At 43.1% G+C, this 17,208-nt stretch overlaps 1 protein-coding gene and 1 long non-coding RNA gene across 20 annotated transcripts in view; one reads left to right on the forward strand and one right to left on the reverse strand.

Moving 5' to 3' along the window:
• TERT (telomerase reverse transcriptase) overlaps window positions 1-17,208 on the forward strand; it is a 134,034-nt gene that overhangs the window by 84,265 nt on the left and 32,561 nt on the right. For 11 of the 19 annotated variants that reach the window (XR_010598505.1, XR_010598504.1, XR_006172464.2 and 8 more), the window contains 2 exons: window positions 3,225-3,351; window positions 3,678-3,739. The exons of 4 other annotated variants lie outside the window; for them this stretch is intronic. Coding sequence is in view for 7 of the 15 variants with exons in the window: in XM_024110236.3 (XP_023966004.1) it covers window positions 3,225-3,351; window positions 3,678-3,739 (189 nt within the window). In the remaining 8 variants the exon portion in view is untranslated. Of the gene's footprint in view, window positions 1-649; window positions 824-3,224; window positions 3,352-3,677; window positions 3,740-17,208 lie in introns of those variants that run through there. 4 more of the 19 variants (XR_010598508.1, XR_006172466.2, XR_006172467.2 and 1 more) reach the window with 4 other exon arrangements.
• Window positions 7,176-15,244, reverse strand: LOC135981477 (uncharacterized). Its single transcript, XR_010598513.1, has 2 exons — window positions 11,168-15,244; window positions 7,176-10,562 (listed from the first exon to the last, which is right to left on the reverse strand). It is a non-coding gene; the product is annotated as an uncharacterized LOC135981477 (long non-coding RNA).

Raw genomic sequence — 17,208 nt, forward strand, 5'->3', positions numbered from 1 at the left:
TAATATGTACTGAGATGCACAAGAATATTGTTTTTGCTAATGATATAGGTGAGTCCACTACAAAATGAGTCTGATCAGCTCTGCTTCCCATACAATGAATGAGAACATTCTCTTGTGCAATAAGAGGCCTTTGTCATCACTCCACTCTAGTTTAACATTTCAAATCCAACCCAGTCAGTAGTGGTTTCTAAGAAATGCATCTGATGATCTGTAGTTCAGTTTCAAGTGGACAGATGTCTATAACACCACAACCTCATAGCCTCAGGTGGTATTACAGGACATCTTGCTGACATTCTGAATGGAAGAACTAAGGATTGAATGGGCTATGGAACTTGATTAATTTCCTGTGGATTATTGGGGACTAAACATGCTACACTCCAGTGATATTCCCCTAGTGGGGCTAAGTCATATTGATTGAACTGTATCATGGAAAATTATAGTGGTACCTTCCATGTGTGTACCTGATCTCTGGGAAAACGTTGGTTTCTAAGCTTGTCCGTCAGGCACTTTTCATCACCAAAAATCATATGAAAAAGATTATGGTTCTGTTTCTACGCTACCATTTTTGTGGGTGTATATGTGTGCACACACACTGTGTGTATATATTTTTTTGTTCATGGTTGGCACTGTTAATTTTTTTTTCTTTAAGGAGAGAATATACACCCATGGAAACTGTATCTTGTGAAAAAGGAGGCGGTCACAAGATGTGAACCAGTGTTTTAACAGTAGGCATGGAGGAAGAATGGTGGACTTCAGAAATATTTATAGATGGCAAAGTGAAAGGTTTGGTGAAAGCCTAGTTTCAAGGAGAGAAAAATGGAGGGTAATCAAAGATAACTTCAGGGTTGCTAACTAGAGTGACTGGTAGGATAGTGGAATTGTCATCTGTGATAGAGAGAGAATTGCTTAAGTAGCTTGGGAAGAGAACTTTAAAATAGGACTGATGCAGGGCATTTTCTTGGCGGTCCCTTTCTTGCTATGTCTCTTAGGCTAGGTCTATACTACCCGCCTGAATCGGCGTGTAGAAATCGACCTCTCGGGGATCGATTTATCGCGTCCCATCGGGACGCGACAATCGATCCCCGAATTGGCGCTCTTACTCCACCAGCGGAGGTGGGAGTAAGCGCCGCCGACAGAAAGCGGCAGAAGTCGATTTTGCCGCTGTCCTCACAACGGGGTAAGTCGGCTGAGATACGTCGAATTCAGCTACGCTATTCACGTAGCTGAATTTGCGTATCTTAAATAGACTCCCCCCCTGTAGTGTAGATGTACCCTTATAAGAGTGCTCTATATCTGTATGTAAATAAATAAGGTGCCAGTAGATGGCACTCAAGAAGATGAAAAATTATTCCTGGATTTTGTAGGATAAGCAAAGCTTGTTGATGGGCTCAGCAAATGGCTTCTTCTGTGCAGCTGTTTACATGGTGCTCCTAACACAATGCAAGCAAAGAAACTCTTGACACTATGGACCCACGTGCTGTGGGAGTATTGGTGGTGGGGAGAAGGGATGGGGTGGAGGAACTTATAGAACTTTGGAATGCCTCCTGAGAACGTCTTTGAGTCAGATGGGCTTCACTTAGGTTGCTAATCCTCTTTTATTTTTAAGGGCCATCAGGGACCACTATAATCATCTAGTCTGACTTCCTACCTAACTTAGGCATGGAATTTCACCCAGTAATTACTGCAGCAAATTCAAAGTTGGTTGAGATAAAGTCTGTCTTTTAGAAAGACATCCGTTTTTGATTTAAAGATTTCAATGAATGGAGAATTATCCCGTTCCAATGGTTAATTACCCTCACTCACTGTTTAAAAAAAAAATTGCACCTTATTTCTAGTGTGAATTTGGTTCATCTTTCACCATTGGATCTGTTGTGCCTTTGTCTGCTAGATTAAAGAGCTCTCTCCTATCAGAAATCTTATCCTCATGTAGGTATTGTAGACAGTGATCAAGTAACCTCTTAATCTGCTTTTTGATAAGCTATATAGATGGAGCTTTTAAAGTCTCCCGCTGAAAGGCAACTTTCCAGATCTTGAATTCAAGATCATTCAAGCTATTGTCTAAACCCTCTCCAATTTTTCAATATCTTTTTAAGTATGGACACCTGAACTGGTCACAGAATTCCAGTAATAGGTTCACTGCGCTAATGCCTTACACAGAGATAAAATAACCTCCCTTTTTCTACTTGATATTCCCTTCCTTATACATCCATGGGAGTGCATATTGTAAGTACGGCCTACATTCTTTGTTCCTAGATATCAGGGCCAGCGCTTCCATTTAGGCGACCTAGGCGGTTGCCTAGGGCACCAGGATTTGGGGGGGGGCAATTCTGCGGCGGGGGGTCCTTCTGCGCTCCGGGGCTTCGGCAGCAATTCTGCGGCGGGTCCTTCACTCACTCTGGGACCTGCTGCCGAAGTGCCCCGAGGACCGGGAGTGCAGAAGGACCCCCCGCTCCCCCAGCCGCAGAATTGCTGACGACGACCGGGAGCGCGGAAGGACCCCCACCTAGGGCGCCAAAAACCCTGGCGCCGCTCCTGCTAGATATATATCCTAGGTCATATTAAAATGCATGGTCTGTATAAGTGACCTGTTGTCCTTTTTATTTATCACTGATTCTTGTGTTGTCAGCAAACAATTAACTAGAAAAAAATGTAAATTCATTGCTTATAACGATAGTGAATATTACTGCCCCAAAACAGATCCCTGCAGGACCCATTGCAAACATCTCCATTGGATGATCATTTCCCATTTACTTTTTGGCACCTCTGACTACTCCTTTAATAATAGTAAATAATACAATCTGTATAGAATAAAAAGGGAAGAGCTAGTCAGAGTGCAAGAAATGGCTTCAGGAGGGGCTGCTGAAAGTCCTGAGGATAAAAGAACTTATACTGGAAATAGAAATGGGAGCGGGGGAGGGTTGTGAACACAAATATTCAGGATAATTTAAGGAAGAAAATATGGGGAGCAAAAAGGCAAAATGAGTCATCATAGCAAATCCCAAAGGGATGTAGCCTCTTTGCAGCTCGAGCTCTACCTGGATAGATCGCTAATTAGTCTCAAAGAGGTAAGGGGCAACAGGAAGGGCAGTTATAAGTATATCAAAAGAAAAAATACTAGTAGCAATAGGATGATTGTACATCTATTTTAATCTTTTTCTACCATTTATGGAGTTTACAGAAATAATCATGTTAAAACTGTATTGTTTTTCCTCTTGTCTTCGTAGTTATGCCTGTACTTCTATCAGGTCAAGTCTCGCCTTCAATTCAAGCAACACAGCAGGGAAAAATATGAAATACAAACTTGTCACAGTCTTGAAGCTGAAATGTCATAGTTTATTTCTCAATTTACAGGTGAAAATTGAAAACTAAATACTTTAAATTTTTTTATTTAGTGTTTCCAAAGTAATTTTAAATGTCCTTAGTTCTGACACTTAGTCTGATTGTACAAAATGCTGAGCATATCCTGGAGGTGCTGAAGTTACCGAAAATTGAGGATGCTCAGCACTTTGCAGAATTGTGTGAATATGTGATTATAGGAATTTTTCAAGGGTGGTATAAAACCTTATATCCCCATGGTCCAATCCCAGGCTGTTTGATTTGAACAAAACATACATTTTTAGAAGCACTCTAATATACATTTGTGTAGATTTATCCTTTTTTTGTATCTTTTATTCTAGGTCAACAGTCTTAGAACAGTTTTCATTAACATTTATAAGATATTTTTGCTGCAGGCCTACAGGTATGTCAATGTCTTCTTCAATAACTCAGAAAATTTCAGTACTGTTACATGCCATGTGAAGGAGCTGTGGATTAGAAAAAAGTAAAGCCATAAAAGTTTGCCTGATAGTTTTTGTATCAAGTTGTACAATTCTTTCTACAGGTATTAAAATATATCAGCCCATGTAATGTTGAAAGATTCAAGATGTGCCGCTATATGAAGTGTATGTTTAGGTTACACTGCATTTTAATAAGTTGATCAGGAAGCAGTTTTGTTTTTAAATATTTTTAAGCATGCACAAGTGACATAAGGAAGAAGAAAGCTGGGATGAAATACTGTTTTGCTCCATTAGGATGACCACAAAACATAATTCATTAACCAAATTATACTGAGAACTGCATGTCTGGTGCAAAACTGTCAGGACTTTGACCTGTATTCTTCTGGTCCTGATTAAGGTATAATTTCCCCAAACTGCAGTTCCTTAACTGCTGATAATTTTTAATGACTTTATAGCTGAACAAGTGTAGCTGTTCTCAGTGAACATTTGCTGATCATCAGATAAAGTTTATATTTTGGTCAAGGACGAATGTAAATGATCGGTAGTTGACAACCAGCTAAAAAAGAGAGATTTTAATCTTTGTGCTTCACTTTCTGCTCATCTGCATTGGATATGGGGGAAAGCAAAGTAGAACACAAAAGGATGGAAAGGTCCAAAACCATAGGAATGGGGGCTGCGTAAAAACCAAGTAGCTTGCTACCCATAAGATTGTAGGAGCCTCTCCATGCAAACCATGCATGATGGGGCATGATGATGTTGCCCTATAATTCAGATGAGCTAATACGTCCTGTTTGTAAAATTCTCTTGTCAGTCTGTATTGTTCTCTCCACTGGACCATTCCCTTGCTGGTGAGGGGAGCTGGAAGTAATATTCTTGCAATTGTACTGTATGCCCCAAACTTGCAATTCAGAGCTGATAAACCATGGCTTGTTGTCAATGACTATTTCTTCTTGAATGCCAAAAAGATGTCTTTTTAAACTTTTCTTTGACTTTTTGACTTGTGGATCTAATTCTAATGAGCAGATTTTCTACAAATTTAGAAAAATATTCAGTGGCTATCATATAGGTAGGCCTCCCCTGTTTACACTGATCTAGTGCTTTTCTTTTCCAAGGGCTATCATTAGGGCCCTACCAAATTCACAGCTGTGAAAAATGCATCACAGACCGTGAAATCTGATCTACCCTATGATATCTTGCTACTGTAGGGGAAGGGCAGGGCTGGATGCACCTCAGCCGAAGGCTCTTGCCGTGTGCTGGGCTCCAGTGGCTAGTCCTGGCCGGGCTGGGGAGGGATGGGACTTCCTCTTCCCCTGCATAGGCCACTCCCAGGGCCGGGTCAGACCCACCTCCGGGAACCTCCCCCAACTGCAGGAAGCTGTGCAGCTGCACTGCCTTCAGGCCTCACCTGTAAGGTTGGCTGTGCCCCCCCCAGAAGAGATGACCCTTCATATCCTGTGACCCTCACTGCTACTGGTGGCAGCACTGGCTTTAGTGCCCCTGCCAGCAGCAGTGCAGAAGCAAGGGTGACAATCCCTACAATAGCTTTGCGATCCCCCATGACTCCTTTTTGGGTCAAGGACCCCCATGGTTACAACATCGTTAAATTTCAGATGTAAATATTTGAAACCATTACACTGACTATTTTTAAAATCCTATGACTGTGAAATTGACCAAAATGGACTCTGAATTTGGTAGGGCCCTAACTATCATGTAATGCTGTGGCTGAACGGTTCTTTTAGTTTTATCTTTCTGAAACCAGACTTGCATGATTTACCCTGCATTTTAGGTGAGTTTGTTGGCCCACTACACTGACATTTATGCTTGCTTCCACCATTTATTGAGGCCCTGGTGTCCCTCACGTAACAATTCCAATATGTCATCCTATCTGTGGGCTAGATCCACAAAAGACTTAGACACTTGACTACAAATAATTATTAATAATGATAATTGCCACTTTAGATGTCAAAGTCCTACATATATGCACCACTGCAATCCTCAAAACCCTCACTCAGCTGTCACCAACTCTGTAAGTACCTAAGTTTCTCCCAGTGAGCATGTGCACAGCCATCTCAGACTAGGTGCTTGGGTGCCTACCTCATGCTAAGCCACAATGGGATCCTCAAACTAGGTGTTCCCCTACTTGTCCTGCCTGTGCGGACCAATCCACTGGGCATGCTCAGAGCATGCATAACCCCACTCAAAACAGGAGGTGCTCCTGTTATAACCTTTTGTCCAGTGTCTCGAGCACTCCTGCATGATATGGGAGACCCAGGTTCATTTCCCCAACTCCCCCTAATGTTGAAAAGGAATTTGAACTTAGGGTCTTTCCTCTCCCAGGAGAATGCCCTAACCACTGGACTATGGGCTATTCCAGGGCAGGTTTCTCTCAATCTTTCCTATTGAAGTTGTTCCACTTTTTATAAATAGTAACTATGCATTGGAGCAGTGGGACTAGAACATGGGTCTCATATTCCAGGTGAGTGCCCTAACTCTGGGTTGTAGAGTTATTCTCTCTTTTATTGGCCCAAAGATTATTTAATAACGCACAGTGCAGTAGCTAGAGCATTTACCTGATAGGTAGGAAACCCATATTCAAATCCCTTCCCCACATCAGGCAAAAGGGGGAATTGAATCTGGGGCTCCCAAATCCCCAGGTCAATGCTGTAACCACTGTGCTAAAAGTTATATGGGGGCAGTGGTGATACCAGCATTTACTAACTACGTCTAGTGAGGAGAACTACTGCACCAACTATCTTCTGCTAGTGTAAATTTTTCTAGCTCTATTGAGTACTACTGCTTCTGTGCTACGTGAGAGATGTGGCCTTTTATTTTCCGTGACAAGAGCAATATACCTTCCCCCCCAGTATTGACTCATTAAACTTGTTTAAGTCTACAGATATCACCATACCTACATTTTTCATACAACTCCATAGGGAAACACCATTCTGTTTCAGTAATTCACTCTAATACATCATTCTATTCCATTCTAACTATTGTTTCACTTTGGGAAGCAGCAGGTTTGGGCAGAGCTCAAAGGGCATAGACCACTTTCAAAAGAACTTGCACAGGTTCTCCCTTAAGTAAGCCATCTTTCCAACACCATTTCAACTTCCTATATGTTTTATGTGGCCTATCTCTGTGGCTGTGGTTTGAGCTAGGAGATTACTTACAATGGATCCGTTAACGTCAAAAGTGTGAAACTCTTACTGTGACACAGGGTCTGGGGTCCCTCCCTAAGCTATATTTCATAACAAGGGAGAGTGGGTAAGAGAAAAATCCAGTCTGCCTACTTGAACGGCCTAAGTCGTAAGTGTTCGATAAATATTTCTGTTCTGTAGTTATATCATATGATGATTATGAAACACTCTCCATTCTGTCGGAGAATAACAGAGTTCTCACTTTTTGTTTGGGTACAGCAAGTCAGACGCTTTATTTTCTCTCTATCAATTGCATAGAGGGAGAGAGCTAAGCAGGTCTCTCAACAGGTAAACAATTACAGCAAACATTTATACCTTTTTGTTACAGACAATAATGAGCAACAGCTGCATTTTGTTTATACATAGGTCATTCTGATATCTTGTTTTGCTCACTAATGTAGACTCTTAGTCTACATTCCATATTATCTACACATTATCTATACAAGGTCGCAACAACTTCTCACACAGTTCTTTCCCACTTGCTTCACACATTCCCCGCTTCTACAAATCTCGCGTTATTAGGGTTACAGTTAGCCTAACTCTTGCTAACGAACTGTCATGTATTGCATCCCCTTCCTGTCAGTTCTTTCTCTGCTTCCACAACCCCCCCTTTTGTACTACTAGTACAACAAACATTTTCAAATCTCTATTTGCATTAAGTCTACATTCAGATTCTACATCAGATGCTTCAACCTTAGGAGTTTTGATTGGATGTAATGACAATGCATGATGAGCATGGACATGAAAGGTATTACTATTATTATGTTCTTTATAACAACAATAACATACTCCTAACAACAACACAAGCAATAACATTCCCATAGCGATAATATGATGGGGTTGTTGTACAGTCTTAGTCATAAAACACAATACATCATACTTAGTACGTAAGGTGGACACTCTATAAGCTGTATGAAAGGCTTACTTTTCAACTTGATATATATATATATATTGAAGCATGTGAATTTGCCCTTATATTTCAGAGATTTTTTGAACCTCTGGTAACAGTGAAAGCAAATTTTGAAATCGATCGGGTACTAAACTAGTCCAATTAAAGGGTATCTGGAACCTAAGGACTACTTGCAAAATTCTATTTGCAGGCCAGTAAATAATATGATTCCCTGCAGTGGTAATGAGATTAAAATGTATGTCTTGCAATGTGGTGGCTTTAACATACACACAGCTATCATTAGCTTGAAAAAGTAAGTGTCCTGTCAGGGTAGTTCCTTGTCCCCTACCCTCCCAGCAAACGTAGTCATGAAGAGTAACAACTGCTCCTGGCTTCAGTTTATGGATACACTGAAGCTGTGGGGGTTCTAACGTCCATAGACTCCATAACCCCATCCAAATGTCAGATGTAATCCCAGGAGCACTGACTAAAAATCGATTGGGCATACCAGGAGGTCTAATTTCCCAGATGTCTCGGTGAATTACCCACATGCATCCTCCCCATGGATCTGGCAGGATTCGGTATGTGGGAGCCCCCCCCCCCCCCCAACCGGTCCATATGCTTGGAAGGAGCACTGAGAACGTCTGCACTTCCACCCAGAAAGTCTCCCAAGTATGTCTCCATGGCCACAGATCAGATGGTACTCCTGATGTGTCTGTAAGGGCAGTGGGCCAAGCCTGATGCTCTAGATCATTCCGAATGGCCATTAGCTGGTCATTCAGGAAATCCTGAATTTCTGAACATGCTAGATTCCACTGCAATGCCTTCTCAGCCTCAGTGATATTCAATACCATCTCTGTCAGCAACTTCTGGGTCATAGAACTAAGGGTGGAAATAACATGTAACTCACCAACTCCAGCCTGTACCTGGGTTAGTTGTGCTCCAGAAACAAGGCCAATGGCCTTCTCTAGTTGCCCCAATTTCTCATCATGTTCTTGGTTTTTTTAAATATTCCAAACTGCTGCTGCACTATTGGCCCCATCCCACAGGGATCCAGTCAAGTCTCTCTTCCTAGAAGAAATAACCCAAGCCCTCTGTTGTGCTAATCTAATGGCAGCTCCCTGTGAGCAATTTGGGTATGTAGAGGTAATCTGGAAACTGGATAAGGGAAATGAAAATTTAACAGTCCCTAGTGTAGTGTTAATCACAGTCCATTGATATCCTAATACATCTCTCTTTGGTGTAGTACTATACCACATCTGTTGGTTGAACACCTTTAGTACTTCCGGGAGGCATTGATATTAATGGCATAAGAAGGGGTGTATTGCAATAAGGTACAGGTCACATTATTAGTCACTGGAATAATTTCTATGCAGGTAAAATTTCCAGTGGCAAAACAAACTCTGGGTATTCGTTTAATTGTTCACTAATTGGGTGATCAAATAACAATAAGGGCCTCTCTCATTTAACACAGTGCAAATTTCAGGAACATTCGCTATAGAACGCATCAATTGCAATTACAGATTCTTGGGGTTCACTGGTAGTGATATCATATACTTTTATCTCCACTGATCCATTCAATTGTTCGCTTATATGGGATATCCTGAACCTTAAAAATAGTTTTTTAAACAATATTTAAATAAATCACTAAAGTGTGAAGGCCTTAGTCATTGGTTTTATCAAATATATGACATTGTCTGTATTTGGATGTGATACAGGGGTAATAGTGTAATGGAGGAGATGGCAGGGGCAATGGCAACAAGGTGCCTTTGGTACTTATAATTTAAAATCCAGTTAGGGAGGGCAATACATGCTGAAGGACTTATCCAAAACACAGGGCGCAGCCTGTAGAATAAACCCCAAAATCCAGTCAATACCACGTTCCCAAGCATGGGTCCCACAAGTTTCTTCCTGCCAGTGTATAATTCTTTGTTTCTTCACCAGGGTCAGTTCTTAATGTCTCTTGTAGTCAGGAATCCCTGGACTTTGTGGTTTCAATGAAGCAAGTGTTCCTCCTTCTCTTTTCCTGAAACAGTGTGGTTTAGCATCATACAGGGGAGAGGTTACTAGCACATCACCCTGTAATGGTTTTGCTGCTTCTAGAAAAATCCAAAGGCACAGTAGGTCTGTCAGTGGACAAGGGAGAGGTTACTAGCACTTCACCTTGTCTTTTTTTTTTTCTTTTTCCTGCTGTCCAGAAGGCACAGCAGTGCTAGAAGGAGAAATAGGCTTATCATCAGTCAGAGAGTTCTCCCGAGGTGGAGGGGTCTTTTTACAGTGAGAAGCATGGGTCCAGGCAGGTAGTCCTTGGCTCTTCACAGCCATGTTGGTGGTTAACAGGACTTGGAAAGGGCCTTTCCAGTGTGGAGCCAAAGCAGTCTTTCGTTGATGGACTTTACATAGACTCAGTCTCCTTGTTTCGATGAATGGCAGGGCTGCTAGGGTCTTTGGGTAGCACTTCTTTTATCTGTGAGAAAAGAAACCTAACACATTTCATTGATGCCTGGCAGTGTTTTGCAGATCTCATAGTTGCTTGGGCATATTCAGGCCCCCCCTTTTCTTGGCTGTCGGCCAAGTCTTAGCTCTGGGCAGTGTCCTTGGATTGGGCCAGTGTCTTATCTTTGGACTGAGCTTGCTAGCTATTTTTCCAGTTAACTCCTTCTGTTCTTTTTCCTTTTTCCCTTCTTGGCTTCTTTTAACCTACAAAGGAAACTTCCACTTTTCACTCATACACCTTTTCCAAACAATGAACACATACACATTGCCATTATACAGTACATTAGTCTAATTATTCAATGTATGCCATATACACCCTTCCAGTAAATAACTTCTATACAGAGTTTTGGTGCAACAAACCAGGACAAGCACACCCACTTTTGAGGAGTCCACTCGGTACAACCTCTGGTGTCCAATAGCTTTCCTCTCTCCCCAGTCCTCTGGCTAGAAATCTGAGGTAGCCAGAAGGATCTCATGAGCAATATGGGAGTGGGTTAACCTTCCATGTCCTTGCTTCCAAAGACTGTTGGTATGCAAATTTTAACAATTTTTCAATTAAAAAAACTGGCCAATGAAGTTTCTTTTTCTTACTTAAGCAAATGTATTAGACTTTAGTATATCACATTTTCCTGATTTATCCAAACACTTTGTATTCCAGGTTGAATAAAACAAGTATGTGCTTTTTGATTTAACCCTTCTATTTAATTTTGAACTAGACTGTCTTATGAAAATATTAAACACAACAATTCTGGCCACAAGTCAAACACCACAAGACAGGACATTGAACACAAAAATAATTCCTATTATACCAGTAAATGCATGTTACATTGAATGCTGTTCAGCTGGCATCCGTTTTCTCTGATGATCTGAAAGACAAAAGAACAGAGGTCTACCCCTTCTGGGTAGTCAGTCATTGCTTAAAATATTTCCTTTATATACACATACTCTTGTTGATTTTAGACAAAACAGAGGAATTATCCCATATTTCCTTGTATTTGTTTCATAGGCAGCCCAGGTTTCAGTGGCTTCTACCTTATTAGTTAGAAAATTGCATTAATACAGATGCTTTCTGGCTTGCTTCCAGATCCAAAGCTATCCACAGCTTAAAGATTCTTACTTAAAAAGGGACAAAATTAACTTTCCCAGACTTTTGATTGCCTTTTACTTCTAACTCCTGCTTTCAAACACACAGTGATCTGAAAAAGACAACACAACCTATATTGGTAGGTTTGCATTTCTTTTATCTCTGCTACAATATACACTGCACATGTTCTGGGGGAAATGCACGTCCTATCCACAATTCAATTTCCACAACACTAGCCATATCAATTTCTACACAAGGTGTAACTGTTTCTTTTGTGCTTACGAAATCTCCATGCACCCCTAGTAAAGTGACAGCTCGATCACACAGAGCCAGGGGCACTGTCCTTTTCTCTCTTTACCAGCTCTTTTATCTGCTATTTTGTTACCCAAAACCAAATTCAAATCTTTTATTCTCCTGGCTTTGACTACCCTGCTGCAGCCACAACCTTTGGTCTTTAGTTAAAACATTTTAAATCTTTTAAAGCATTAAGTCACCTTAAGGATTAAATCCTAAATACCATATTAAACAACACTAGTTTCCTGTGTCTGGCAAAAGTATTCTCGGTTTTTGCAACTTTAAACAATACCAATTCATCTCAAACTTATAAAACACAGATCCCACAAAAACCAATAATTTATTTGTCCCGGTGCCTGGTTTTCCAGTACCAGGTGCAAGGGAGTTAAGTAAGTCGGAATGTCAAAAGATCCGGATTCGGGCCAATCAGTGCCCAGGGCTGGCCAATCCTGGGTGCAAAGCTGCAACAAGCATCTCTTCGACATTCTTTTCTGAACACCGGGTAAAGGCCATTTACTTAACATATAATTCAAAGGGCTATCCTTAGAGGGTTTTAACAGAGACCCACCCATCTGCCTGCTGACACTCTAACAGAGAATTACACAGAGAACAGAGGGAATTATGGCCTAATAGGAGCCTATTACAGGAATTTCTACTAATACTGACTCTGAGGAATTACGAATGAGAGGCTCAGTTCCGTCCACACACCTAACGCCCAAATGTATGAGACAGAAATTCATTAACCGGAGTCGCCAGTAACTGTGACCGAAATATCGGGTCCACCTAGCTGAGAGCCAATAACAGCCAGACAGGGATAAGGAAGAGTTGCTTTATTCTGCAGAAGAAAGGAGAGCCTTGCACCTTGGTACAAAGACTCTGTCTTACACACATTTTACCATTCCAATTATTATCCTGGGGATTTGAAATCCCCATGCTTATAATTACTTACTCCTTTCCTTCCACTATGCCCTCAAAGTTTCCAACCTGTTTTCCAATCTCTCTATCTGTTGCCTGCCAGCTTGGGCCCAATCCTGCTTTTCTCGCTGAACCATCCCTTCCATGGGCACCGGCTTTTTCACTACCAATTTAGCTAGGAGAATGGGCTTCTCAACTAGCCCCCACCCTTCCTGGTCTCTTCCCTTAAACATTCTTACTCACAAGGCTACCCGAGTCCTCCCTCGTGAGGCTTGGCACTTGGGCAAAATACATGGCCCATTGGCGTTTAACTATTCAATTTTCTCTTGTGGCAAACACACTGCTGTTACAGCATATGCAAACACAAATGGTTAAATTCTGACAAGTCCCTGAAGGACCGGTACTTGCTTAGCCAGTGCTTCCTTTTCTGCCTGGAAGTCCTGTCTCAAGGCTTGCAACTTGCCCTGGGCGTAGGTTTGAGTTGCTGCCTGGTTCATGATCTATGCTCTTAATTGCTCAATTCTAGTTATAAAGTACACAACTCTTCCCTTTTCTCCAACTTCTCTATTGCCTGCTACGACTGGGGTAGATCCACTGATACCCTTCCCAGTCAACCGGGTGGAGAGAGGAATGCTAAATCCCTCTCCGGTTCTCAGACTTACTGCGGCTGAGAGTAGGCACACTTTCATACTCACACGTACGTCCAGACTGGCCACGTCTGTGTATAACGTTCAGAGAAGGTGCTGTGCAATCTCCAACTTGCTTCCTCTCTTGGGAAGGCAGTTCTTTTACACCCTGAGGTCTTCTGGGGCGTCTTTTCAGTTATTCCAGTCCAGGCCAGCTGCCTGTGGCTTCTTTAACGTCCCCAAACCACGCCGGCTCCAGGGTCGCAAAGGCAGACTGTTGGATCTCACTGGACAGTTAAGCTTTGCAAATGTAATCTCAGCACCGTAACTTGTATTGCCTTTGGTTTGACTATGTCTATATTTTTTCACAGCCAGCTGGGGCCGAAAGCAGTTTTTCTTTGCACTTAGCCTGGTCCGCATTGATTCTTGACCTTGAATGCAGATTAACTTTCTCTTTATCTCTGGACCAAGCTGAATTTCAAATTAACCCGTTCCTTTCCTCAATAGACAAATTGCTCCCATTGTGTGTCAGAGGCTTTTTGGTGATTAAAAGCTCCTCTGAGATGTATGATCTTATCTAGATTGAAGGTACCTTCTAGTGGGCATTGTTTAGATGAATTTTCACGCGTGTAATGATTCCAATTCTCTAAATACCTGCAGGTTTTAGGACCATAATGTACATACATGAAATAAGCTGGGGTACCCTTAGGAGGTGAGAGGGAATCCTTAGGCTGTCCCCCCACCCATTTTCCAATCACACACACAGGGAGGATGCCCTGTCCGCTCTAGCGGCACATAAACTAAGGATCTCTCCCTACAGGTACTCACACAGGAGAGGCTAACGAGGATGGCCACGACCCTCCTACACCTCCCTTCAGCAAAGAGCGTCGGCTAGTCTCTGAGAGACAGCGCCGCTTACTCTTTTGCATCCAGTGAGATGATCAGACTGTCAGTGGCTCACACGGAGAGGAAAAGGGGAGGGAAGATGGGTTCACACACTCTTAGACCCAGGTAGTCTTCTCGCCGGACGATGCCAGGCCGAGTTAGCCCACCGTGGGTCAGATCTCCTGAAAGATCGTCTAGTTACCGGGCTTGCGTTAGAGTAGTTCTGGTCACGAGCCAAAAGACTTCGCAGAGTACTCTGGGTGTCTTCCGGTAACACTCAATTCACACTGGTGTACACACACACACACACACACACACACACACCCTTATTCCAGGTGCTATTCCCAAGTACCTCGATGCATCACTCGAGGCGGTAATAACCTCTCAACACCGCTGCATACCTATGCACCTCGCATATGCATAAAGGGGGCGGCAAACAATTCCCCTACGCCGCTCAGCATCTGACCTTGCTGCACAGTCAATAAGTTCGGATGGCGTGAGCCCAGCAGGGACAGACGGCCCCACGGACAGTCCTCCTCCAACACCCCAATAGAGATTTCAAAAGGTCTCCTACCTCTATTGTGGCGCCATGGGGTTCGAAGGGGAACGATCCATAGCAGCTGCCGGTACCTCTGCGGGTGTTGCCATCCCGGACGAGCCCCCAAATTGTCAGAGAATAACAGTTCTCACTTTTTGTTTGGGTACAGCAAGTCAGACGCTTTATTTTCTCTCTATCAATTGCATAGAGGGAGAGAGCTAAGCAGGTCTCTCAACAGGTAAACAATTACAGCAAGCATTTATACCTTTTGTTACAGACAATAATGAGCAACAGCTGCATTTTGTTTATACATAGGTCATTCTGATATCTTGTTTTGCTCACTAATGTAGACTCTTAGTCTACATTCCATATTATCTACACATTATCTATACAAGGTCGCAACAACTTCTCACACAGTTCTTTCCCACTTGCCTCAGACATTCCTTGCTTCTACAAATCTCGCGTTATTAGGGTTACAGTTAGCCTAACTCTTGCTAACGAACTGTCATACATTGCCTCCCCTTCCTGTCAGTTCTTTCTCTGCTTCCACAATTCCAAGAGTAACTCAAGAAGATATTAAGTATCAGAGGGGTAGCCGTGTTAGTCTGAATCTGTAAAAAGTAACAGAGGGTCCTGTGGCACCTTTAAGACTAACAGAAGTATTGGGAGCATAAGCTTTCGTGGGTAAGAACCTCAGTTCTGAAGAACCTCGCTTGCATCTGAAGAAGTGAGGTTCTTACCCACGAAAGCTTATGCTCTCAATACTTCTGTTAGTCTTAAAGGTGCCACAGGACCCTCTGTTACTTTTTTCAAGAAGATATTGAGTAACAGTGGCTACTATAATTAGACATTTTTAAATCAGCAGGTCTGGATGGATAATTTGCATCCAAAAATTTTAAAAGAACTGGCTGAAAAGCTCACTGAACCATTAATGTTGATTTTCAATAACTCTTGAAACACTGGGGAAGTTTCAGAAGAGTGGAAGAAAGCTAATGTTATGCCAATATTTAAAAAGGCTAAATGGGGTAACCCTGCTAATTATAGTTCTGTCAGCAGGGGCAATACCAGCCTCTTCCTGGTGGAAGGGCTGAGGTGGGCTAGACAGAAAACTAGGGGAGAGCTGCGCCCTTTCCCTCTCTAGTAAATTCTGGTCCCACCCTTTGCCAAGAGACCTGTCCCTCCCCTGCTCCTCAGATAGGTGCTGGCCCCCCCTTGCCACGAGGCTCTGCTTCTCTCTGTGGCCCTGGCCCCTGCTCCTCAGGTAAGTTCTGGCCCCACCTCCTCCTCTCCCCACCCCGAGGCCCTGTCCCCTGGCCAGGTCGGAGGCCAGAAGCCAGAACTGGGCAGTGCAGGGTGGCTGCTGCGCTGGCTGGTGCCATGGTGCAGGTGGCCAATGTGCTCCCCCGTCTCCTCCTGCTGCTGGTGCCCGGGGCCATGGGGCTACAGCTGCTCTTCAACTACCCGCCTCCCTTTGACTACTTGCAGCCAGTAAGAGCCATCTCGGGGCGGGGGGGGGGGGTTCCTTGGGGAGCAGCGACCGTGGGGGGGCAGGGCACAGGAGCCTGGGCCAGAGTTGGTCAGTCCAGGCCTTTGTGGGGAACCCCAGACCCTCCATCTTCCCTGGGAGGCATGCCCCGGCGGGCAGGGACACAGGCTGGGGACTGCTTTTGGGCCCCCTAGCCCCTGCTCAGTCTTCCTCTGCTGGTGGCAGCGCTGTCTTCAGAGCTGGGCACCTAGCCAGCAGCCACCACTCTCCAGCCACCCAGCTCTGAAGGCAGCACCACTGCCAGCAGCAGTGGAGAAGTAAGGGTGGGAATGCATACCATGCCACCTTAACTTCTACATAAAGTTTGATCTTTGCACTGGGAGGACTGGCTATGGCAGGGGGGTGCTAAGGGAAAATTTGGGGAGGCTATAGCCTTAACAAGCCCCGCACCCCCCCGTCTGTCAGCCTGACTTTGATCCCAGGCAAAATAATGGTACAGCTGATATGGGACTCAATTAACAAAGAATTAAAGAAGGGGAAAACAGTTAATGCCAATCACCATCCATCATCCAACTTTTTCGTCCATGTCATGCGGTACCAAGCCAAATGCCTTACCAGAAGTGTATTGCATCAACACTATTGCCTTTATCAACCCAACTTGTAATCTCATTAAAAAAAACTAGAACGAATCAAAATGAACATGGCACACATTAAATGAATTCAAACTGGCAAGTCTCAAAATGTAATTGTAAATGGGGAATCATCAAGTGGAAATATTTCTACTGTGATCCTGCAGAGATCAGTTTTTAACTACGCTTTTAACATTTTTACTAATGACCTGGAAAAAAAAACCATAAAAACATTTGGGGAGTGGTAACTGAAAAAGACTTGTGGGTCATGATGGATAATCAGCTGAACATGAGTTCTCAATGCAACACTGTGGCCAAAAGGGTTAATGTGCTCCTTGGATGTAGAAATGGGGAAATATTGAGTAGGAATATTGTATAGCTCTAAATAATAAA

Source organism: Chrysemys picta, chromosome 2, assembly GCF_011386835.1.
Source record: "Chrysemys picta bellii isolate R12L10 chromosome 2, ASM1138683v2, whole genome shotgun sequence".
Lineage (NCBI taxonomy): Eukaryota > Metazoa > Chordata > Testudines > Emydidae > Chrysemys > Chrysemys picta.